The 24,830-nt window shown below is 45.4% G+C and overlaps 1 protein-coding gene across 4 annotated transcripts in view; it reads right to left on the bottom strand.

Moving 5' to 3' along the window:
* PRDM15 (PR/SET domain 15) overlaps positions 1–19,244 on the bottom strand; it is a 37,572-nt gene extending 18,328 nt beyond the window's left edge. For 3 of the 4 annotated variants that reach the window (XM_050906405.1, XM_050906415.1, XM_050906423.1), the window contains exons 1-10: positions 19,187–19,244; positions 18,980–19,080; positions 16,707–16,752; positions 13,210–13,303; positions 8,017–8,170; positions 6,898–7,150; positions 5,597–5,719; positions 2,917–3,015; positions 1,896–2,120; positions 1,062–1,197 (exon numbers count right to left, since the gene is read on the bottom strand). In XM_050906405.1, coding sequence (XP_050762362.1) covers positions 1,062–1,197; positions 1,896–2,120; positions 2,917–3,015; positions 5,597–5,719; positions 6,898–7,150; positions 8,017–8,170; positions 13,210–13,303; positions 16,707–16,743 — 1,121 coding nt within the window. In that variant the 5' untranslated portion in view covers positions 16,744–16,752; positions 18,980–19,080; positions 19,187–19,244. Of the gene's footprint in view, positions 1–1,061; positions 1,198–1,895; positions 2,121–2,916; positions 3,016–5,596; positions 5,720–6,897; positions 7,151–8,016; positions 8,171–13,209; positions 13,304–16,706; positions 16,753–18,979; positions 19,081–19,186 lie in introns of those variants that run through there. The other variant, XM_050906432.1, reaches the window with a different exon arrangement.
* Between the last annotated feature and the right edge of the window lie 5,586 nt (positions 19,245–24,830).

Raw genomic sequence — 24,830 nt, 5'->3', positions numbered from 1 at the left:
ACAGCTGGCAAGAGCTAGAGAAGTGTTATGCTCAGCTTCTGGCGGGAGGGCGGGGGCCTGAGCTTCCTCATTGCCAAGGCGCCCTCCTGGCCACCCTCTGGAAGCGGCAGAAGTCAGAGTGCGGCTCACTCCAAATTATCTTCACCCAGCACAAACAAGGAAAAAAGCAGCAGCCACCAGCTTCAGAGATTCTTTGCAGGCCCCTCGGAGGAACATAAAGGATCTGTTCTGCTTATCCTCTGAAAACATTAGCACTAGTTCAGCTTAGAAAGCTTGGCAGTTTGCATGCAAAAGGCGTATATGATAAGAGGGCAGCAGGGCGCCAAGAAGCAGTACTGTTCTATTTGCCAGCACAACCACCCACTGGAATGCATTTTTGATGGCTCTGTGTCTGCTAAGGACTTCAATATAGAGCATTACTAGCTAATTTTGAAAGATCAAGTGCTTTATTATAGAAAAAATAATTCAAAAAGCCAATTTTACCGAGACAAAAAGACACAAAAGAATCTAAAGTAATCAAATGATATTTAAGAGTCTCCCTGAGGTCCTGTTATACTGAAGTTTTCCCCTCCCACTGCTCTAAATCTGAAGTATCACATGCGCAAATCAACATGAAGTCATTCATGAGTTAAGATGACAAGCAAGACTGAATAATAATAATAATAATAATAATGGTTAGCATAATTTTTTTAGCAAAAATCTCTTTGCTTGTTTTATCACCAACATTCAACGGGAGTAATATTTCATCTTGCAGCTGCAGGTGGCTTTTGGAATCACACTGAATAAAAGCAGTAACATGATGGAAAATGAAATTCCCATGGTTTATGCTCCAAAATTCTACCACCAATATCTCACCATTCTACCACCATCTCATCTCACCACCCTCCAGTGCACAAGCCATCTTTGTGGCACTCAAAGTCAGCTCGTGTACAGCAGCAGCATCACACAATTTTACACTAATAAAAAAAAGCATCTGTGGGCCCAGAAGTTGAGCAGAGCTGTTACATGCTACATGATCTCAATTAAGCCTAAGAGGAAATTCTGCATCCCAGAACACTTACTTTGTCACTGAACTGATGCTATTTGTGGTGCTAGGCATCTTTCCTAAAACCAATTCCATAATCCTCTCTTCTGCAGCTGAAGGCAGGGCTACCTCTTCTGGTGGGACCTCAGTTACAACGTCAGCTACACGTTCCACTGCAAACACATCATAAAAATCCAGTGTTAATGTGGATAGCTACAAATAAAACCTCAAATGCAGAATTTGTAATGAGATGTGGCACTGAACACATTATTTGCCCACAAACATGTTATTTGTCAATGACAAATAATGGATTGCTAATGAGTAGGTAGCACTTGCAAGATAGAGAAAGTGGCTACTGAATGACAAGTAAGATGTAGCCAACATCTCTTACAAAGGCATAATTTCTTACCTTTCCAACCTATTACTAAGGGGTCGGCTGACTATGCATCATGAAATTTCCTATCAGAACTTCCCTTGAAGGAAGGTAAGGCCCTGAAAAAGGCCCCTTTCAAGAATAAACCTTAAGGTAGAGAGAGGAAGGTATCTCCTCTTGAGAGGGAGTATGCTTTCTCTCCTGTTCCTTCTTGCAGAAAGCTAAGCAGGTCTCTCATAATAACTATCCTGTTTCTCTGCGCTTCTCTATTACTAAAACTGTCACAGGAGAATGCAGGCAATCTAACTGTAGGTGCTGGAACATTTAGCGTAGACAAGGCCCTCAGAGATAATTAATAAAGTTTGTAAATCGTCTGCTTTAGTGATCTAACTAAAAACCTCCGTCTTGTCTCTGCTACTTTTTAGGCCTTTCTGAGAAGGCATCAGTACAGATGTATGAGGGGATATGTGCTTAGCATTTTCTTAAGTGTTGTTTTACCTGCAGAATCTTTCTCTTCAACAATGACAAGAGGAGTTTCTGCTTTTGCTGTCTTGGGCTTTCTTCCCCGCCTGGCCTTCCTCCTTGAGTCTGTACTGGCACTGGCTGCATCACAAATCACTGGCTGATCCACAGGGGGAGTCCCTGCTGCTTTCTCTGCAACAGCCTCATTTTGGCTGGTTTGGGGGGCACCTTTAGCTTGTTCCAGGTGACTCAGCAAGTGCTCTGGGTGGACGAGAAAGAACAAGAGAGTAAGGAGGAAAGAAACTGCCATGAAATACTCAAAGGGATGGATGCAGCTGAAGCCTATCTATTGGGTCAACCTCACTTAGCAGAGACTCACTTCAAGTTATTTCAAAAGCAGTCACAATACCTTCCTAAATAAAAGCATACAGGCTATTAAACATTGAAACAATTACTCACAGGGACTGAATTTTTAAAGAGATTTGTTAGATATCACTGTAAAAAGGTTGTGCTCCCTGATAATGGGTACATTTTTCCAAATGCCCAAGTTATTTAGCAGCCTAAGTCCCCTTTTCAAAAATGATTCATCAAATGGTCAGAGCTCTTAAATATTTTAAGTTCTTTCGAAAACTGCATAAAATAGCTGCAAATGAAATGCAGAAAAAAAAAATATTATTTCATTACCTTTACTAAATCTGTGCCATAAATACCAGACAGACAATATCACTAAGTATAAGCTGGCATCATTGACCTTATATGCTGCTCATGCAGTTCCCCATCCTTGATATTCCTAACATTCACATGTCATCTTCTAGACAACAGTTTTATTCCTTCTGGATTCAACATCGCAGTTGTTTGCCCAGAGACTGACCACTACCATATCCAAAATATCACTGTTTTACCTTCCCCGCTACCCTTCTTCTTAAAAGAACACAAAAATTAAAACCTTTATCTTACTGCCTCATGGATGGGGCATGGCTTCACAGTGTCCTGCTCTGGAAGAGCAGAATTCTCCTGATGCTTCTCAGTACTCTCATGAATTTCTAGCACTTCCTACCTGTCAGCAGCTGAGGCTCCTGGAAAGCAGATGAACACACTTTACACGTCCACTGGCTGGACTCTGCTTCTGCAGCTCCACTGCCTTCTGGAGCATTCACTAAATCACAACAACAAGAAATACTGAAAAGCTTTGAAAATGGGAAGGTGGTAAATCCCTGTAGCTTTGTTTATCTTGCAATAACTCCCTGAGTATCACAAGTTACGATTTAAGCAGTAAGAGGCCCTCAGGGGCAGCTGGGACCACTTCAGGATCTTCCAAACATGAACACTTGAAACATCAGAACATATGAGAAGTCAGAACAGAAACTAAATGATGCCAGGAGAGAATATCAGTACTCTTGTAAAGTCTTGAGGGTCCCTCTATCACTTTCTAAAGAACTAGGATTACCAAAGGCACAATATAAAGCAATTTTTAGCACCTTTAAAACTGGGGTTACCAGTCCGTTTCTGGGTCAGCTGAGGACAGAAGCAGGAGAAGCCTCCTTGCTCTCTGTGAAGAGCATTGCAGAGTAAGAACATTTGGATTACCGGAAGTAAGGGTGAGGACAATGAAAACCTGGTTTTGAGCAGTTTCATTAATTAGATGTTCTATGAAACCACCATATTAATGTTTTAATTAACATATCAGCTCATGCCACATAAAGAAAATAAGGAAGAAATTAGGGGGAAAATGGAACTGGAATGAAAAAAAAAAAAGAAAAGAGGAAAATGGTTACTCTGCTCACAGTCCATTGTCTTTAAGTCCTTGGTTGATAGGTCTGAATTTGTCAAGAGGATCTGATAAATCTGGACTGGTTCAGAGATTTTTTTGGTACACACAAAGCTGAATATTCCAGTCTACAAGACTCCCCCAGAGGAGGATGACACTGAAATTAGGTTAAGTGAATGGCAGCACAGCAGATTCAAACTGTGCCTCAGTTTCTGCCACAGATTTCTTGTATGATCGTTAGCAAGTCAGTTCATCTCTCTCTGCCTGAGGACCTCATCTGTAATGGGACAATAAACTTACTTCCTCCTTTACACTGTTGGCTCTTAAACCAAAATAAAAGATTCTCTGAGGCAGAGGTTGTTCCCTGCTACAAGTTACTTTCAATGTTCTGCACTACAGAGGTGTGATCTCATCCATGCTGTAATAAATAGATAAAAAATGAATAGACAATTCAGCAACAGAAATTCCTTCTTCGCAGGCTACATAAAGAACTTCTTAACTTGGGAGCTCTGTTCGGGAGGCCAAAACCAGCAAACCTAAACCACAAGATTTTGCATAACATTAAAAAAAAAAAAGTCAGATTGGTAAGCAACATGTAAGCTACTGTATCTGTCACATGAAGTTGCAGGCTAGCAAAACTGAAAAACCACTATCTGCAAAACTGAAGTCTGTCTTGGAAAATTGTCCCTGACTCTGCACTGCCCTTGCTCCTTAGCTGCCTCAAGCAGTAAACCTAGAAACCCTAGCTGTGCACTGGTTTGCTGGGAAGAGTCAGGTCCTGTTTAGGTTCCCACTTCTTCAGGCTTCCAGGGCAGCTGCAGGGCAACGCAGTTTACTTGGAAGCACAGATCTGTCAGTTGGCAACTACTTTGTACGACTTGAGGCAAATAGTCAGAATCAAGAGAGGCATATTTTGTTTTGGAAACACCAAAACACTACATCAGTGGGAACACTGTAGGGTTCCCAAAGTATAACAGGCAGCATTTTGTTTCTATTGAAGTCGGATTTTCAGACAGTAGGATGAAGGATGTAGGAGGGGCTGTTCAAATTCTTCATAGTTTTTTTCCTCCCCTGGAAAAATCAATGATGTCAAACTGAAAGACAACTCCCCAGTCAACTTCACGTGTTAGCTGTGATGGTATCCAAGTTAAATAAATGGATCTTCTGATGAATTGCTCTGTACACATCTGAAACAACTCTCCTCCTTTTCTCCTGGCTACTTTTAGTATTCGTAAGCAAAATTTACCAAAGTAATCTTTTCAAATAATAGACCCAGAATGGTTTTCTTTTGATCCTGATCTTCACACTACATACTCTGAGTTTACTTTTACACATGGCAATTTGTGTTAAGTGGGCTCTTAATTTCATTGTTCCACTTATCAGAGATTACAGGGTGAGGGGGCGTTGCTTTATAATCGACCTTGGGGATTGAGTTCCTATGACACCACTAGTTATTTCCTGAGCCATATGTTCTTTGCCAAGAGTATCTGTATTGCTTATAAGTTTATCTAAATTTGAGTTCCTGTAATCTAGAACAGTCTGAACTCTAATAGGCTTCTGGTATTCTTGTAATTTGGGGATGGCCAGTGTTCTTGTCATTTCCAAACAGCACTGTTCTTACATTCACTCACAGTCTCATGTTTTCTTCTAGAACCCGATCATTTGAACTATGACACTTTGCACAGAGAGTCTGAAGATTTTCTTTGTAATTGCCCCCACCCCAACACTAACCATCTCCAAAGTCAGAAGCAGTTTATCGACCCCTCTGTCACTTTTTAACCTGCATATGTATTTTAAGCACCGTGCTCATGAAAATAAAAAGAAAAATCCAGACTTTCAAATCCTCTCTAAATTAATATTTGGTGAAAGTTATATAACCATAGTATCTGCATAGAAGTGGTACACCTAACAGCTCTTTAGATCTACACCTGTCCTCTATCTTCCTTAAAAATACCGTAATTTTGCATACCTGCTGGATCAGCTGTTGGTATGCTGGATTTCTTCGTTTTTTTATGGGGGAAGACAGCAGACGAAGGTTTTGAAGAGATTTTATTCCCTTCTTTATCAGATTCCATCACTACCAAGCACATATCTGTGAAGAGGAAAAACAGTTCCTTTTCTTTACTTTCCAGACCCTTTGATTCTCTTCCTCTGTGCTGAGGACAGTAATCATAGTGAGAAAGTTTTGCCCTACAGCAGGCCTGCAAAAAACATTCTCATGTAAAATCCTAACCAGGACATTCTTATGTCTGAATCTCATACAATGCGCCTTTCATATTCTGGAGCATATAGTGAAAGTGCTGAACAGAGAAAGCAGGACATACCTAAACAATATTTTTAAATATCCAAATGCACACAAAAATACATGAACAGGTTAAACTAAAGAGGAAAAAGATGAAACCTCTCAGTTAATACCAACTGGAAACATCTTAGAATGCAGAAACTTGTTAACTGCATTGATTCAGCTGTAGCACTTAAGACTGTGCTTACCATCAAGATCAGCCATAAAGCATGCTGATGGCAATGGCCTCTCCCCAAGCCATTTGTCACCCCAAATTACACTCAGCGTAGCAGTAATACCATTCAGGGAGCACTCCCAACTCAAGAGCAGAAAGAAAATGCCCTTGCAATGCTAAACGATCATGCCTTTTAGCTGCAGAAATGCAAAAGTAGAAGGAAACGAAGGGGAAGAGGAACAAAAGACTTCTGGCAATTCTAATTCAGATTCTAAAAAATCTGCTGCCTTTCTTTGCCAATGCACAAGCAATCACATGGAATGGCAGTTCACTCTTGAGCTTATCTTATTCTAGTGGGTCCCACCTAAGGATAAAAGTAGTTTTTTAGAACTGTATAACAGTTCTGAGCAAAACCAAAACATTTTCACTACAACTGAAAAAGAATGGCTTCTTTAGCAAATCTGCTTATATGTTTAGACTTACACTGACACTTGGGTTCCTTTGCTCTTGTACCCAGAAATGTTTTTGATGGAACCACCAGTTCTTCAGTTAAGAACTATTTATCTAGTTTATCTGAAGAGGCTGAATCATCAGCTAGGCCATCCGTTTTCAAAAACACAAATATATCATGGTGAAGAAGCTATGCTTCCTTCTTGTAGGGCAACCATGTATGCAGGTTAGCCTGACTCTAAAGGCTAACAAACTCAGGGTCAGAGCCTATTTGATAAACAGCACTGTCAACTACAACAGTAGGGGACTATCAGTCCCTATCAGGACTGGGCCCTTAGGAAGGAAAAAAGGCCCCCACACATACCATTGGCAATACTAGTGACCTGCTTCAGCACTGGCTTTTCCATTTTTTTGGCGTAAAAAGCTGCATACCACACTCGCAGCTCAGTTCCTGGTGGGATGTCCCGGGAGGTTGTGAAGTAAATATCATTGTCATGCTGGAAGGCAGTTAAGTTTTGATGCTCATATTCGGTGGCTGGTCGCACCATCATCATCCAGTTGCAATCATCTTCATTTGAGGTGTCAAAATATACCAGGGGCCCATCCTTCTGGAACACCTGCCAAGCAAAATATGCATATAATAAAACCCTAACAAATAACACAAAGTTAAGAAGAATTTTTATTTTCTGCTTTTGCAATGGCTTCCGTTCAATGTATATCAGAGACAAAGCAAGCCTCAACACTTGCATCAGGCATGCTTCATGTATCAGTCACATCTTCAGATGAGTAAGTCTGAGACAGACTACCAGGGGCAGGATGGGAACAACCCAAACTTCTATCCTAAGAATTCTTGCTATAGCCACCAGTTTCTCACAAAATTTGAATGAGTGAATACAGAAGAATGGAGGGGAATCCAAACAGCATGCTATGAAACACACATCAGCCAGAGTCACATTTCTAAATCTTTACTTCTGAGTTAGGTATTACTGAAAACTAAGACTGAATTCCGTTTTTACCGTAGCATTTTTCCTATCAAAACTTGTCAAGAGAAAAATAAAACAAATGCAAGACAGAAAAAAAAATTATTCTGCATGTTGCATAAACCTAATGTATATGTCGCTCATTAAGCAAATACAATCAAATTGAAGAGACTCATTAAAACAACTGAAATGAATGGCCATAGTCATTGTCCCTCTTGTATCATCACATGCAGAAGGTGAAAGACAAGCAGTTTTGCTAACTGTATCCTAGCCCTATCTCCTATAAGGATGTTCACTTCAAACGTGCAGAACGAGCCTCTAGTTTGGTTCTTCTGTATCTTTCCCAGAGGATGCTTGTTTAGCTAGTCCGTTATAGGGCATGCCTAAAAGATGTCCCAAATAACCCCCCTACACACATTTTTTTTCCCATAGCGTTAGATAGCATAAATTCATCACAGGTAAAACTGACTCCTTGTTACTGCTTTTCATGTGCCATGTCTTACCTTCAGGGGAAAAACTGATTCTTTTTCCAACTTGGCAACTCTCTTGGACTCAAATGGGCCAAACTGGGTACGTTTCACTAGCTGAGTCAGAGCAAACACTCCTTCAGTCCCATCTTCCAACTGTTTTATCTCCAAATTAGAAGGCAGAGATGATCTAAAAATTGAAGAGAGAATTAAGAAAAAAGAACAGTTACACATGGGACAACACTGCAGGAACCCATGGAAGAAAGAAGTCAACATCTATCTCTCCAATCTCCAGTGACAGCGAAGTTTTCTGATCAACATACCCTAACTTCTATGAGGATTTATAAATAAACAGAGGAGAACAGCTACCAGTAGTGGAGGAGGGCCAAACCAGTGATTACTTGAGAGAGCTCAACCCATGTAAGTCCAGGGACCTGACAGGCTGCACCTGCGAGTACTGACAGAGAAGTCCAATACCATAGTGAGACTATTCTCTATCGTCTTGGAAAGATCATGGGCATCAGGGGAGGTCCCTGATGACTGAAGAAAGACAAACGTTGCATCCATCTTCAAAACAGGCCAAAAGGATGATACAAGGAACTACAGGTTGGTCAGCCTCACTTCAGTCCCTGGGAAAATCATGGAACAAGACCTTTTGGGAGGCATTTATGGGCACAAGGAGAAGGTGACTGGCAACAGTCACCATGGATTGATTAAGGGCAACTCGTGCCTGACAGACTGTTTGCCTTCCAGGATAAAATGACCAGGTTTGTGGATGAGGGAAGAGCAGTGGATGCCATTTCCCTTGACTTCAGTAAGGCTTTCAACACTATCTCTGTATACAAGTTGGGATGTTATGGTCTGGATGGGTACACAACTACTAGAGTAAATAACCTGTTGGATGGTCAGGCTTAGAGGGTCATGATCAATGGTTCTTTACCTGGAGGCTACAACAACTGGGGTATCACAGAGGTCTGTGCTGGGACCTTGTCCTGGTTTTGGATGGGATAGAGTTAATTCTCTTCTTAGTAGCTGGTACAGTGCTGTGTTTTAGATTTAGTGTAAGAATGATGTTGATAACACTCTGATGTTTTAGTTGTTGCTAAGTAGCGCTTATCTTAAGCCAAGGACTTTTCAGTTTCCCGTGCTCTGCCAGCAAGCAGGTGTGCAAGAAGCTGGGAGGGAGCATAGCCAGGACAGCTGACCTGAACTAGCCAAAGGGATATTCCATACCATAGAACGTCATGCCCAGTATATAAACTGGGGGGAGTTGGCCAGGAGGGGCAGATCGCTGCTCAGGCATTGGTCAGTGGGTGGTAAGCAACTGCATTGTGCATCACTTGTCTTTTCTGGGGTTTTAATCTGCTTTTTTTTTGTTATATTCCTTTTCATTACAATTATTATTATTATTATTAGTTAGTATTATATTTTATTTTACTTTAGTTATTAAACTGTTCTTATCTCAACCCACAAGTTTTACCTTTTTTTTTTTCCCTCCTCCCCATCCCACTGGGATGGGGGAGGGGGAAACAGCTGCATGATGCTTAGTTGCTGGCTGGGGTTAAACCACAACAGATCTGTACTGTTTAATGTCTTTATCAATGACCTAGAAGGGGCAACAGAGTGCACTCTCATCCAGTTTGCAGATCATACTAACTGGGGGACACGGTCCACACATCTGAGGGCAGGATTGTTATCCAGAGGGACCTGCATAGCCTGGAGAGATACACTGACAGGAACCACATGAAATTCCAATGACAAATGCAAAGTCCTGCACCTGGGAAGGAAGAACCCCAGCCAGTATCATCACCAGGGAGAAAGACCTTGGGGGTGGTGGTGGGCAGCAAGCTGGACACGAGGCCATAGCATGCCCCACCAGCAAAGGAGGCCAAACACATCCTGGATGGTATGAACAGGAGCAGCTAACAGACTGAGGCAAGTGATTGTCCCCCTCTGCTCTGCACTTGCTAGACCCTATCTATGTATTGCCTCCTGTTTTGGGCTCCCAATATGGGAAAGACATTGACAAACTGGAGTGACCTCAGGGGAGGACCACCAGTATGGTCAAGGGCTAGAGCAGTCACCCTGTGAGGAGAGGCTGGGGAAGCAGAGCTTGATCAGCCTGGGGAAGAGATGGCTGTGGGGGCCCAAACAGCCACCTGTGCATACCTACAGGGACATCATTGAGACAGAGGAGTCAGGCTCTTCCCAGGGGCTCATGGCAAGAGCAGAAGAGACAATATACATAAAAATGAAAAATGAGCAGTTCAGCCTGGATGTTAGTTCTGACTGGAATATCCTGAGACCTCTTCCAAAATGAATTATCGTATGACTTTACAGATCTTTGGTTATGATCATGCTTATTTTAAAAAATAACCTATAACCCTCCCCAAATTAACACCTTATATACTTATGCAGATCATAGCCCTTAAGATGAAAGTCCTGGAAGTTTCCCTTCTGTCTTCTAGCTCCCTTATTACAAACATTGATACATTGATCACAAGTGTTTCTGTGCTCCCAGCCTCTCTCATTTACCAAACAAGCATCTGAGAAGAACTATATGTAGTAAATATTGTTACTACATATAATACACAGAATATATTCCAAAAAAATCATATGACTGGAACCACCATATTGGTTTTACAGACACCAAATGCAACCCTGTTTTTTCAGGTCTGTGCTAACGGATGAAAAGCTAAAAAAATCATTGTCCTGGTTTCAGCTGGGACAGAGTTAACTCTCTTCTTAGTAGCTGGCATATTGCTGTGTTTTGGATTTAGTGTGAGAATGATGTTGATAACACTCTGATGTTTTAGTTGTTGCTAAGTAGTGCTTATCTTAAGCCAAGGATTTTTCAGTTTCCCATGCTCTGCCAGCAAGCAGGTGTGCAAGAAGCTGGGAGGGAGCAGAGCCGGGCAGCTGACCTGAACTAGCCAAAGGGGTATTCCATACCATGGAACGTCATGCCCAGTATGTAAACAGGGGGGAGCTGGCCGGGAGGCACGGATCGTGGCTCTGGCATCGTGGTCAGCAGGTGGTGAGCAATTGCATTGTGCATCACTGGGTTTTTTCCTTCCCCTCCTCCCTCCTTTTTTTTTGTTATATTCCTTTTCATTACTATTATTATTATTATATTTCATTATTACTATTGTTAGTATTATATTTTACTTTAGTTATTAAACTGTTCTTATCTCAACCCACGAGTTTTACTTTTTTTCCCTTTCCTCCTCCTCACCCCACTGGGAGGGGGGAGGGGGAAGCGGCTGCGTGGTGCTTGGTTGCTGGCTGGGGTTAAACCATGACAACAGGCTACTGAATACTCTACAGAAGCTGACACGGGCAGATCTGCTTTCCTGTCTAGATGAAGAGAAATACAAGAAGATTGCAATCATAGTGATAAGCAAATGAATTGAAAAAATGCTTTCAGTTTTAATAACAGAATATGCAATGTTAGAGACAGTGACGTTCAGGAGATATTTCTTAACGCTTCTTTTTTGACCATAAAGTATGTATTTTATCTTTGCAGTAGGACGGAGGAAACAACAATCATGTGGTTAAGCAACTAGACTGGTTTTTAAGAGATTCATATCCAGTTTGTGGTTAAACTTGCCCTCAACCTCAGACAACTCATTCTCTCAGCTACTGTTCCCCAGCTATAAAATAAAGGCTGCAATTATATTTCTTCCTTCCCTTTCTTATCTTACCTGTTTTCAGCTGTAAACTCTTCAGGAAAATAAATACATTTTTCTGTCACACGGCCATTTTTAAACTGTGCTTTCAAATCCACTATCCAGCAGCCCACACTTCCACTAGGGAAAACTTAGCATCTGCATGTCAAAAAAAGGCTGAAAACCAGTGCATGCACCATATTTGCAAACGTTCACAGTTGGAACATCTGAACACTACGGTAATTCTCCACCGTACAAATCAATAAGAGCATTAAATTGCAAGGCAAAAAAAGAAAAAAAAGATAAAAAGTAAGAAATAATAGTTTAATTTGTCATTGAATCTTAGTACGGGCTAGAGACTTACTGCACTGCCCAGCTTCCGTGTATAAGAAAAGCACCTCCATCACCAGTTTCTATTATTCCTATGGGCATTTTGAAATTACCCTCAAGACCAAAGCACCTCTAGGGTCAGGGCTGTTAAGACAGTAGTCCCCATCAACACTTGCTGCAGGAGATCATCCACGGCAGGTTTCCAGGCACAGGAAGGCGGTGCCTGGCAGGAGCTGCAGGGAGCTTCCTTTTCTGGGAAGGCCCAGAAAAATGGCTACGGCTCCTGCACACGTGCAGCCAGTGCACACTGTGCGACACCAAGAGCATCCTGCCCAGGCAGAGAGGGGTCATGGCACCCACGCAGCAGACCCAGCACGTTCAGTATTTGTTACAAAATGATCCTGGGAATATACAGTATGGCCTACATAGCCAGCATGTGTCAGACTTGCTGCCCACGTGCCCATGTTTTCTGTCCAAGAAGAAATATGGAATCCCTAAGCACATTATGTAATACATGAATCCATTTGAACTCTCTTCCATTTTTGGACTGCAGTTTTTGGTACTGCATCTTCACAATAGTTGTTTCTTTTCCTTAGCCTTACATTTTACACCTTAATACGAATTTTGCTGACAATGCCTGATTGCCTTTCTCTGTAAAAATCACTACTCAGTGTTGTTTTCTCCTAACTAGATTTAGTCTGTTTGTTTCTTTTGGCAAGCACGGAAGTTTCTGCTGTGCTGTCACACATTTTCTGACAGAAGCATTACCCCTAATCATTCATAAAGACTCATAATAATGAGAACATCTTGTTTTGCTTCTCAGTGGAGGAACTACAGAGGTTATACCAAGCAGGAGGACACAACCATTCATGCAAATGAGAAATCCACACACACTTCTCTGAAACTAATATGGTGCATCTGAGGAGGGGAAAAAGTTGCAGGTACTCGACCAAGACAGAAGTCATCACCCCATCTGGCACTATCTGACTTTTTGCCAGAAACCTCAGCAAAGAAGCCAAGTCCTGATGAGCAGCAAGTTATTTTTTGGCTTCAATTCAGTAGAGTACTTAAGTGTGTACATCAATTTTTCTATTTAATCAAGGCCATGTGCTTTCCATAGATTGGGACTTCACTTCTCAGCTGTCAGTGTGACACCCATTAAACAGCAAATATGCTTTAAAGAACTAACATCGGTGTTCGGTTAGTCAGAACTAATACACACGTTCCTTACCTTGCCCTGCTCAATACAAAGGAGTCTTTGACTGTCACCACTGGGCCCAGTTCAGGACACTCTGAATCATGGTACTGCCCACAGTCCTCGCACCCTGCAAGGAAGCAGACAGCGTACAGAAAGGTTGATGAAAAACACTTTTGTAAGACAGCTGCCTCCTTTCAAGAGCCAAATACAAAACCTAGCACCAGGCAAAATACATACATATGGAGGCAGATGTTTAGTTATATTGCTTAAAAGAACATGTATAATTGAACATCAAGTTGATAGCTGGCACCTGTGTAGGTGAGGTAACACACACCGTGATCAGTACTATCAGAAGACAATTGTTTAAATTCTCCCTCAAAGGAAAGTAATTGCCTTACCTCCACAGTAAATATTCTGCTTAAAGATGGCATTATTCTTCAGACAAAGTGCTGTAACATCTAGCAGCTAAAGAAAACCACATTACTACCTTCACCAGAACCCAGGCTTTTAGAAACAGCTTGGGTGGCACGGTCTTTTTAGCAACAGGAGGCATAAACCCATTACCAGTAGCAGAACTGGCACAGGGCCTCAGCAGGGCACGAGCATGGTGTGGGAGCCCAGCTCTGCCCGGAGCCACGCCTGGCACACTCACGCTCCTCACCCACAGCGCAGGGAGAGATACCTCCAAGATACCTTCTGGTGCCTTTCCAAACAAGTCAGCTGGCTGCACAATATACTTTGGCCACTTCTTAATTCACTGTCAGCTTACGTAAATTAACTTTTAGTTTAAGTGGCTGTAAATTACCCAGAACTGAACGGTTCCTAAGAAACAATTTTCAGACCAGGATAATTTGAGGCTTTCTAAAATAAGCCAACTTAACAGGATTTCAAATGCAGATGCATTGCTTCACTGTGAAAAACAGCTGTCAAACTGCCCTGCCTGGTCAGCTGCTGACACAGCTTAAGAAAAGGTAATTGCACAGGGCTTATATTCCTATAGTGCAATTTCCATCTGAGCTCCATGCTCACAAGGGTAAGTCAGGTAACCCCAGTAAGGACGCAAAGCAGAGGGCGGTTACACCTTGTTTGGGAACAAAACAAGACAAAGCCATGCCATTCCAGGGTATGTCGCCTCTGGTAAAGCTACTCTGTACTCCTAACTGGAAACCTCTCCCTCCCAGTATCTGTCCCAGTGAACTAACAAAAGGATTTCTTCTAAGACGTGGAAAAGGGATCCCAAACTACAATGCACAGCTCCACGTTGTTTCTTCTTCTGGCAATAAAAACAGCTTAGCAGTCAAAATCCACATACATTTGACAAATGGCAGTACCAGCTCGTGCAACTCCCAAGCCTGGCCGCTGCTTCCTGGACAGCTGTTTGTGCTGCCTTCTGGTGAACCAAGAAATGAAACAACCAGCTTTTCCCATCGGTTTATTTTTCAGCTGAATGAATTTCCCAGGCCAGTTTGCTGTACAGCACCAGATAGCTGTATCAGAGGAAAGGATCTGCGGGCAAGTGCTATCCACATAGCACGAGCATCAAAACTAAGCCTACAGCCAAATGGTCTCCCCCGTCCCGCACTGTTTACCGTACCTCCCACCCCCTTAGGTGTGCCTGTAGCTCATGCTGCGCTTAATATTACTGAAATAATCTGGGCTAAATACAAATTTCCAAAACCAGAGAGGGTGGAGGAGCCACAGAGGAATGTGTAAACCAGACTGCTGAAAAGAACTGGATTATCATCCACAAAGGGTTGTCATAACCAACAGGGACAGGAAGGAATAGCCAGAGCGACAGCTTCTTAAACAGGCTTTGCTGCCAAAGGAAATGAAGCACTTTGTCATTCCCCTTATCTTTTTGACTGCACCTAGGCACCCCTCACTTCTGCAAAGATAGCCACTGCACAGGTTCAACAAGGTGCAGACAGCACTATCCAAAACTACATGCAAGAATAAGCTACACATTTCTCTCACTCCTTTGTGGATGAAGGACCAAAGCAGGGGGAATATGATACTGACATTGTGTAGCATGTCTCTCAAAATCTAAGGGATGCCTTACAGTAGACATTCCCCGAGGCTGTTACACTCACCATATGTGACACTTTCAAGAGATTACAGCCACAAGAGAAACACAAAACTAAGCATGGGATAAATGGTAAAATACCCTGGGGGGAATATATTCACAGACTTCTATAAAAAATATTCCCAAACTCTCTTATGTCTATGAAATACTTATTCAATGATGTTAACTATGGGAGTGGACAGTATCATTTGTAACAACTCACTTTTTCAGAACATAAACAGTCCCCAGATCCCATGGGAAAAAATTACAGAGAGCACAAGAAACCTCAAGGAATTCAATGAACACAGCCTCCACTGGAAGAGGTAAAATCGTGTTGTGTGACACCTTCTATCTGTGCAATTAGGGAATGGTATCACATCCCCATCCTTGTTGCTATCCACCAGGGTCCTTTTATGAGGGGGAAGACAAGGTAACTTCACTACTGGTATCTGCAACTCAATAAAAATGCCTGTTCAGTCAACACTATTTTTGAAGGAATCCTAGTGATTCTTCAGAATCTGTGGTGGAGGGAGAAGCGGAACTTTCTGATACGGTTGCCATAAGGTGCAGCTGTGGAGCCATCAGGGGTAAAAGACTGTGAATCCATACCACCAAAGACACGTGCTCTGTTCTGCTCTTCCCAGATCAGATCCACAGTATCTGGGCCCCCTCTGCTCATACAAGTAGGTGAGCGGACTCTACATCTCTTAACTTTTTTCCACTGTAACACCAGATCCTGCATGTCCAGGCTGGTGACAAAGGAGAGACTGCAGGGCTAGTATGCCACTGGGAAACAAGCCTACTAGCCAAGATCCATCAAGCATGGGACACTGCCCACCACACTCCCTGGGCACACCACTGCTGCAGCCTCTCTTCAAGTGCCATGATCCCATGAGTCCAGATCCCAGGTCACGGAGCCCAGCCTGGCACACAGGGTTACATAGAAGGCAGATCGCAAAGCCAAGCTGCATGAAGCGCAGGCCTAGCTGCAGGGGCACAAGAAAACACAGTGAATGCCAAGAATGAGACTTGTCAGGGCAGTCGGTGCATCTCAAACTGGGCTTGTCCAGAAAGAATAATGAGCCTGCATCTTTCTCCTGTGGAAGTGCAGATCTTCAACTCAGGCTGGAGGTCAGAGTTCCCCACAGACATCCCTGGTTGCTAAAGGTGGCTGTATAAACAAAGGGCTTAGACTAGTGTTAGGCCTTCCATCTCACTTGAACCATGAAAAAGCTGTTCTGCTAACTCACATTCAGAGGTCTCTTTGTGTGTTTGCCAACAAAACCAGGAGAATGTGTAAGCTTAAAAGGAGCAACCTTCTCTCTACTCCTCCATAAGCTGTTTAAGCTTCCTTTACACAAATACTTTTCTAAACAAAAACTTAGTCTGTTTTAATCTTTAATTTCAAACATTCCGAGCAGACAAGTCACATCACGAGAGTTAGATCATTTTCATTTCCAATACTTACAAATAAACATAGTCTCATCACTGCCATCTTCAGCCATTTTTTAAACCTGCCAAAATACAAAAGATGATGTTAGTTCTGAATGACTTTTACTTTCCATTATTGAAACATCCCTATATGGAGTAATGAAGCTGACTGACCCAGAGCATACCCAAACATATTATTGCCCCTGCAGGAGTATCAATGGAAAGTTAAAGAAATTAAAGTTGCTAAAAATCCCCCAGTGACTGCCATATCATTACATGTGTTGCTGAAATCACTACCAAGCCTAAATGTCTGTAGGTTCACAGGCACTTCTCTCTGAGGCAATGCTGTCTCATGCTGTTCCCCATCCCTCCTCTCCCCAACCTCTCGCCATTCCTGTGTGTCCCCTGCGATAAGCTCCTGTGGAGCCTCAGAACAAGCAGGGCCAGAGGACTAATCCAGACCAGCGACAACCACTGCAGAAACAAGGCTCATCTGGTTCAGTGCAACATTTTAGTAAACAGTAGCTTAAAAAATTATCTCTGAAGGGTGGATTACTTATTTAATAAACACAATAATCTTAAGAACCTAAAAACTGCAGATACGATCATAGATTTGTTCCAAAGGCAAAGGTACACTGTGGTAATGAGCATCAGAAAAACTGGGAAAACAAATCCCATCTCTGTCACTGACCTTCCATGAAATGGTAACTCACCAATTTGCTTTCACCCGTAAAATAAGGATAATCTATATTCACTTTTATAAATCAGTTTTGGCAGTATGTATTAAAACCTTACATAAACACTTTCTATTGCTCCTCAACGATGTCTAGACAATCTAAATTATGGTTGCCAAATAGTCTGATTATGTATGGCTAAGATCATGACACAAGCAGGATCTAGAAGATAGTTTTCCCTTTTCTAACCATGAAAAGGCTCTCCAAATAAGCAATTTTCCCAATGCCCCACTGAGAGGCAAAGCAACACGAAGATCATGACCCAAGTCTAAGAGAGAATGAGGCTGCAGAAACAGCAAGCAGGTCAAGAAGAGAACAGGAAGAAGAGACTGAACCTGTGAGAGGGAGGAGTGCAGGAGGAGAGGAAACATGACCAAAGACACACCAAGCTAGCAGAACCCTGTTCGAAAAGAGAAAGCATTTACTACTACAACAACAAAAGCCAAGCCAAAGATACATGCAAGCACAGCTGTTACTCAGGATCAGCATAGGAGCAGGACTCCCTGTTATGAGTTTGCTCTTGAACACTGATGCTTCATATGCTCTGCCTGGCTGGGCCGTGGAAATATGCCTCAGGCTGGAGCCTGGAGCAGCAGCTACTTCTGCGCAGGTACCGGCTCTACTGACTTCTCAGCACAAGTGAAGTCCCTGTCCCACACAACCCCTTTCACTGTTTCAGGAAGGACTCCATACTTGTGCCAAGTCTGCTGCTAACGCCACGATGGCACCTGCGCATGCCAGGGAGCAACGTCTGATACGCAGCTGCCAGCTGGCACCCGTGCTCCGCTCCACCTCAAGCCTCCACCAGAAGCAGCCAACAGGTTCCTTCACCAATCCGTAGGCTACCCCCAATTAGCAAAGGACAGTCCACCGCCACACGGAGATGCGCTGGGTGGAAAGCCAGCACGTCAACTGATGGGAATACAAAGGGACACCTGGTCGCTTTGGCTCTTGGTCACGGCAGAAGGGATCCTGCTGCTCAGTTATCTGGACAACAGCCTAAGGAGGGTTTTGGTCACCGAGTCTGGGCACCCTGACATTCCCCCACAGCCCATCCCAACCACTGCCCTCCCCAACTCCACCTAATGTCAACAGCACGATCCCTCCTAACACCCGCTGCCCCAGTAAGGGGCCAGCACTGCCCACCTGTGGCACAAGCTAGGCCTTTCTTGGCTACAGCTTTTGGGGAATAAACTCATATAATAAAACACTTAAACATTTATACAAAAGCCCAATGCTGAGCATGAGCAGCAATTCAGGGAATTTCCCAAAAGCTCTTTTCCTGAAAGCACTGTAAACAATGCAACAGGTAAAGTGTAACGGTGCAAAACAAGCCACAGAAAGCGCATCATAGGTTGATGTCAAAAATGTTTTGTTTTGTTTTTTAACCAAGAGGTTTTGTGGATGCTCTGCACTATTTCAAGAGGTGTACGTCCAGTTATTTTTAGATAGTTTGTGTCCTGACAAGACTTTAATCCTAAATACGGCTGAATTAACAAATACTATTCTTGGTCATTGGTTCAGAAACGCAGGGGACACAGTGCAGCAAGACCAGCAATACTGCTGTGTGACCTACTCGTCAGGACGTTCGCCTTCTAGGACTTCCTGTGTCGCATTCTTCACAAACAGCAGACTGATGACACGCAGCACTACAGAAGCAGCAACGTCAGTCTTGTTCTAGGGGCCATCAGATGGGAATAGCAACAAAGGGGTGGAGAAATCATAGTAGCATACTTGTTGTTCAAGGTGACGGGGAGAAAGCATAAAGGTCCCTCAAACGTACCTCACGTAGTTGATAAGGACACTACGTCTCAGTTATTATCTGCATTAGCGCAATTTCCATTTTTGCAGCAAGTACTTTCATCTTCCACATCACAAAATTTCTGATTCATCATCCATCTTTCCTATGCTCAGCACAATGACCTGCTATGCTCTGAAATAAACAGGAACGGGTAACATACTGTGTATCAAATAAACTCACACCTCAACACGCAGCTGCAAAAAGAGGACTACCTTGCATTAGTATCTGCACCCTGTTACAAATTCCTGCGCGGTCTTTTTTTCCCCCTTCCTACTTCACAGAAAGCGTGAGAAAGGAAGAACTGCCCCAAAACGGGTCTAACAATTCTGCTTTGCAGACACATATTACTTCTCACCCATAGGCTTCAAAACTCCTCACAAATCTCAACTGTATTTCCCAAGAGTTTTTGAAATAAATGACATTATGCCGGCCGCTCCAGCTGGTAAACAGACTCACAAAGTGCGCTAGTTCACATGATGGCACTGAAGACAGACTTCAGAGTTTATTACCCTCATCTACTGTTGCGCTGGGCCATGTCTGATTTTTTTTTCTTTTCAAACATTTGCATCAGAAAAATATTCCGTTAAGTCACTCATCCTACTGCACGTAATTATGTTCTTGTCTTGCACAGATAACCAAACCTTCTGGGAATTCCAGATATTTTTATATAAAACAGAGAGCAATCATTAAGCAGTGAATAATCAGGTGAAAACCTACAGAGAAGAAATTAGACCACAGGTACAAGGCCTAATTCTGATGGCAGTAAAAGAGCAGAAAACCATAATTTTCTGCTTGTACAATTAACTGAGTAACTTTGTGCCCGAGAGTAGAGCACACAGCTAAGCACACAAACTCCAGCTTCAACACGGGCCTCTGAACGCTTTTGAAACTCGAGGGAACCCAAATGAAGACACTGAGGGGCTGCAGCGTCACATGTATCTGCTTGCGGAGCATGACGTGTCAGGGAAGCAGTTGAGCCACAAGCTATCCAAAAACATAAGACCTGGTGTAAAAGCATACTTTCCCCTTATAAACTGCTGAAGAAAGAAATCAGGCTCCAGTGGTAAGTAATTTTGATCTTGCAAATGGATTTAAAAAAACATAGGTAAGAAGAATTAAAAAATAAACCCAATCCCTAAAAATCTGTATTTGAATTTAATGACCAACAAAGTAAAATTAAAGTTTCCCTTTCTTCTTTCTTCAGTTTTCCATTAAAGTTCTAGAATGGGCTTCTACTAGTGTGAATAAGTAACCTGAAAACACAAACGGATGGGTTCTGCAAATACACGTGTGCAAGCAGAATGCACTTAAAAATACACTTTGTTTTCTTTGAGGTAGTCTCATTTGTTCACGCTACTGCTCAAGGTAATCGGAAACTATCTGGCAGAGTATCTGGTAAACTACAGCGAGGCCTTGTATTTCTAAAAAATTACAACCATTCTATCAGTTATTGTTGAGAAGGGGGAGGGGGACAATTTCTTCATCAGTCAGGGGGAGCACAGAGTAACAGAAACTCAACAGTGTTGAGTTTATGCCACCTGCCCTTTCCAACATTTCCCGTGATCATGTTCACTCCGCATAGGGTGAATAAAGTATATGCAAAGTTTAATGAACGTGAGCAGAAAACGAGCGCGTCGCAGGAAATTTGTGCGTATGCAGCACTGCAGACCGGGGCTTTCTTCCTTTTGTCTTGCAATGAACACACCGCACCTTCTTCCAGAAGGCACGCACCTAGAGACCCAGGGCAGAGCCGCCAGCCAGCGGGTCGGCCGTCGGCCCCGTCGCCGGTAACGGCCGGTGGCCATACTCGGTTACCAGACCTGCCTCCTCCTCCTCCTCCTCCCCACCCTCTTCCCTTTGGATCCCGCCCTCCCACCTGGAAGCGCCCTCTGCCCCCCCCCCCCGCGGCGAATCCGTGCCCCGCCGAGGCGCTCCTCGCTCCCGCAGCCAGCGGCTCGGCAGCTGCCGGCGCCGGCCGCCCCACGGCGACCGCAGCCCCTCGTTCCCGGCTGCCGGCGGGGAAACACCGCTGCCGGCGGCACCAGCCCCAGCGGGGCTGTTTCCCTCACAGGGCCCGCGCCCTCCCCGGACCAACGGCTTTACCGGCCGAGCCCCGCCTGTGGGGACACCCTCCCGCCGCCCCCCCCCGCCGTTACACAGCCCCACCGGCTCGTCCCCCAGCCGCCACCGCCGCGGCGGAGGCAGCGTCGCCCGCGCCCCGCGGGCCCCGCACGGCGCCGCCGCGGGGGCTGCTCCAGCCCGCCTGACACACCGCCCCGGCGGGGCCGGCGCCCGGCAGCTCGGCGGGGCGCAGCCCGGCGGCGGGGCCGGAGCCTCCCGACGCCGCGGGGTGTGTGTGTGTGAGTGCGGGGTGGGGGGAGGAATGAGGCCTCGGCGCGGCCCCCGCGCCCACCGCGGGCACGGCCGGCGCTGAGCGGCGGGACCGCGCCGCAGCCGCCGGGAGCCCGGCGGGCGGCGGGGCCCGGCCCGGGATCCGGGAGCGGCTCCGCCGGGTTTTGCCTCGGACCCGCCTCGCCCCCCTCCCTACTGCCCTCCCTCCGCGCGCCGTGGCGCGGCCGCTGTAACAAAGAACAGGCGGCATGGAGGAGGCGGCGGCGGCGGAGGAGGAGGCGGCGGGGCTGCAGCCGCCGCCGCCCCGGGAGCCCTCGCCGCCGCCCCCGCCTCGGCCCCGCGCGTCCTGGGGAGCGGCGGGGCGGCGAGAGGAGGCGCGGCGGGCCAGGCCGCGCGGGGCGGCGGGGCGGGGGTCCCGCGTGGAGGTCCCGCGCGTGGGCCGGGGGGGGGGGGGGGAGCGGCGGGCGGGAGCGCGGGGAACCGGCGTTACCTGCCTGGGGAATGGCCAGACCCGGATCGGATCCGGACTCCGGGTTCCGATCCGCTCCGGAAACCACGCGCCACCGGAAGCCGGCGCGGCCGGCCGCAAAGCACGGCGGGAAGTGTAGTCCACCCGCGGCGGGGAGGGCCGCGCGGCCCGGACCCCGGCGCGAGCCGCCGCCGTTAGCGGGGTGGGGGCGGCGGCGGCGGCGCGGTCCCTCTCTCGGCGCCCTCATCGCCCTGGCTCGCCCCTGTCAGGGCAGCGGCCTTGCGCGGCGGCGGCCGGACCTCCAGCGCCGCGTCGCGGGGGTCCCCCCTAGCCGGGCCCGTTCCCGGGCGGGCGCGACACCTGTGCGAGGGACGGCCGCCCCCTCCCGGCCGGCTCCCCCGTACCGCCCTCCGCACCGCCGGCGCGGCGCTTCGGCTCTAGGCTGGGCTGGAGGAGGAGGGTGGCTGCCATTGAACTTGGCTTAGCACCCAGGTTGCACAACCTGCGTTTTTCCCTTCTCCTCCTGGGCAGTGTCAGCCGCGAGGGAGGAGTCCCAAAAGCAGTCCGTCAGGAGGCACGAAGGGGTCACAGAAATGCCTCATCAGGCACGTAGCAGGCTGCAGGCCCTATGATTTTTCCCCAGTTCAGCCGTGAACGAGTACCTGACCGCCCGTCTCCTCCGTAGCCAAGCCTCGTTGAGGCTAGCAAGTTCAGCGCTCCTAAGTCCCGTCAGCCCTGCGTTACCAGGACGTTATCAGGGCCCAGCCCTGCTGTGCTCAGGAGCAATGAGCGCGGCCACGCATACTGTTCAGGAACAACCAGCGATGCTTGCTTCTTTATATAGTGGGCTACCGCTGAGACCTGGTGCCCAGCAACCAAAGGATGTGGACTCTGTGCCCTCAGCTCAAGGGGTTTTAAACCCTTAGTTGGGGTTACTGTGGTGCTCGCCCCTCTCCCAGCTGAAAGGTGTGCTGTGCAGCCAAGAACACCCCTTCAGAGGCAGAGGCCAGGGCCAAGACGTGCTTATGCTTTTTGTATTCGAGCAAGATGCCCCCATTTTTTCCTCTGGTAAGAAGCGTTGCTTACAATGGAGTCCCCCCAAAGCCTTATGCAGTGTTTCCTGCCACTGTGGTGTGACTGGCCAGTCTTCACAGTAAGAGCACCCCTGAAGATTCAAAGACGATGGAAGGCAGGCGCCAGTTCTGTCCTCTCCAGGGGATGTACTCTTCTAATGCTACGTCTTTAACCGTTGGCTAAGGCCAGGGCCTTTCTCACTTCTCACCCATCCCATGTCCCCTTCTACACAAGTACCCAGTTTCAAAAGGGAGGTGTAGAGAGTATTGTGACTCTCTTCTTGTTAAGTGCTTGGGTAAACTGAAACAATGCAGCATTTGAATTTCGAAAATGTTGCTTCTTGGCAAAGCAGTATTAATTTAAGGAGGGGGAACTGTTTATTCTTTAAAAATGACTCACCAGAAGTTTTCAATGAGCACGAGCAGTAAGGGGAATTTTTCAAGGATCTAGCTGCATGTACAGGTCATTTGCTTTTTCAAAGACCAAAGCAGACTGGCCTTTAGTTTTGTATAGTCTGCTTTTACTTATTTTCCCTGTATATCTCAGTGCATATTCACATTACAGTTCTGTCTTTAGGCCTCCGCCTAGGTTTCTGCAGCATCCAGTGCACAAGGGTGGTTATCCTACCTGCAGTGCATTCATTCTGTCAGAGTAAGTATTGACTAATTCAGAATAGTTATCTGTATGTTTCCTAGCTGAAGCAGTCTGGATTTACAATGCACGTGAGTCTGGATCCTGCAGCTCCAAAATGATTTTTTTTTTTTTTTTGGTCAGTATTCCTACCTTTCTGCAGAGTTAACATCAGACTGTGAACTTACATCAGGCTCGCTGGGGTAGAGAGATGAAAAAAATGAAGATCCCGTCCAATCATTGTTTAAGAATGATGAACTGGAGGAAAGAGTATGGTGCCAGACTTAGTGCTACACCCATTCCTGCTCTCGCTCTGATAGGTCTTGTCACTTTTGCTAGCGTACACGAATGGCATCACCCAAGTTAAAAAATCTCACCCAAGATTAGAGCAGGAAGAAAAAGTAAGAAGGCTTGTTGGGAGACTATTAGGAAATTTCAGCTAAGCACTTCAACAATATAAAATAAACAGGCATAGAAATGTGGTCAGTAACTCCCAGTAAGGTAACATACAATTTCCTTGCAAAAGAAGGTACAGCACTCACTTTGGGAAGGGAAATAATAACACTATCGTGGCTATTTTCATGTGAATGCCTATTTTTGGTGGTTTTTGTTCGGTTTTTTTCCTCAGTCTGGTAGGGCTTTGTGGCAGCATTAATTTAAAACATAACTTTTTCAGTAAAATGATCGCAAGAGAACCTTATTCCCAGGCTGTGCTTATTTTAGTATTGGTGTATTCTAGGTAGGATCTAGGCCCTAACACTCCTCGCCTGTTGCCCCCCAAATTACAAATGGTTTCAGGATAATACAGTATAACTGAGAGAAAAAATAATGAGTAACCACAATGAGTTCCACAAATCCTTCTTCCATTAGATTCCCACCCAGTCCATGTTTCAGGCGATTTCCAAGGAACAAGAAGGGGCTACCTGATATGGCCGGGGTTATCAGAAACAACCCACACTGTCAGCACAGCGTAGGTGGAGAACTCTGCTCCTGAATAAACAGGTAAATGGACTGCGTTAAGCAACAGGTCAAATTAGTGAAGGAGAGTAGAAAACCATCTATTACACTTGGCTGACTAGGTATGTAGGACAGCACACTACA

Source organism: Gymnogyps californianus, chromosome 1, assembly GCF_018139145.2.
Source record: "Gymnogyps californianus isolate 813 chromosome 1, ASM1813914v2, whole genome shotgun sequence".
NCBI classification, from domain to species: domain Eukaryota; kingdom Metazoa; phylum Chordata; class Aves; order Accipitriformes; family Cathartidae; genus Gymnogyps; species Gymnogyps californianus.
Note: the sequence above shows the minus strand (reverse complement) of the source record. Positions and strands in the feature narration are given on the sequence as shown.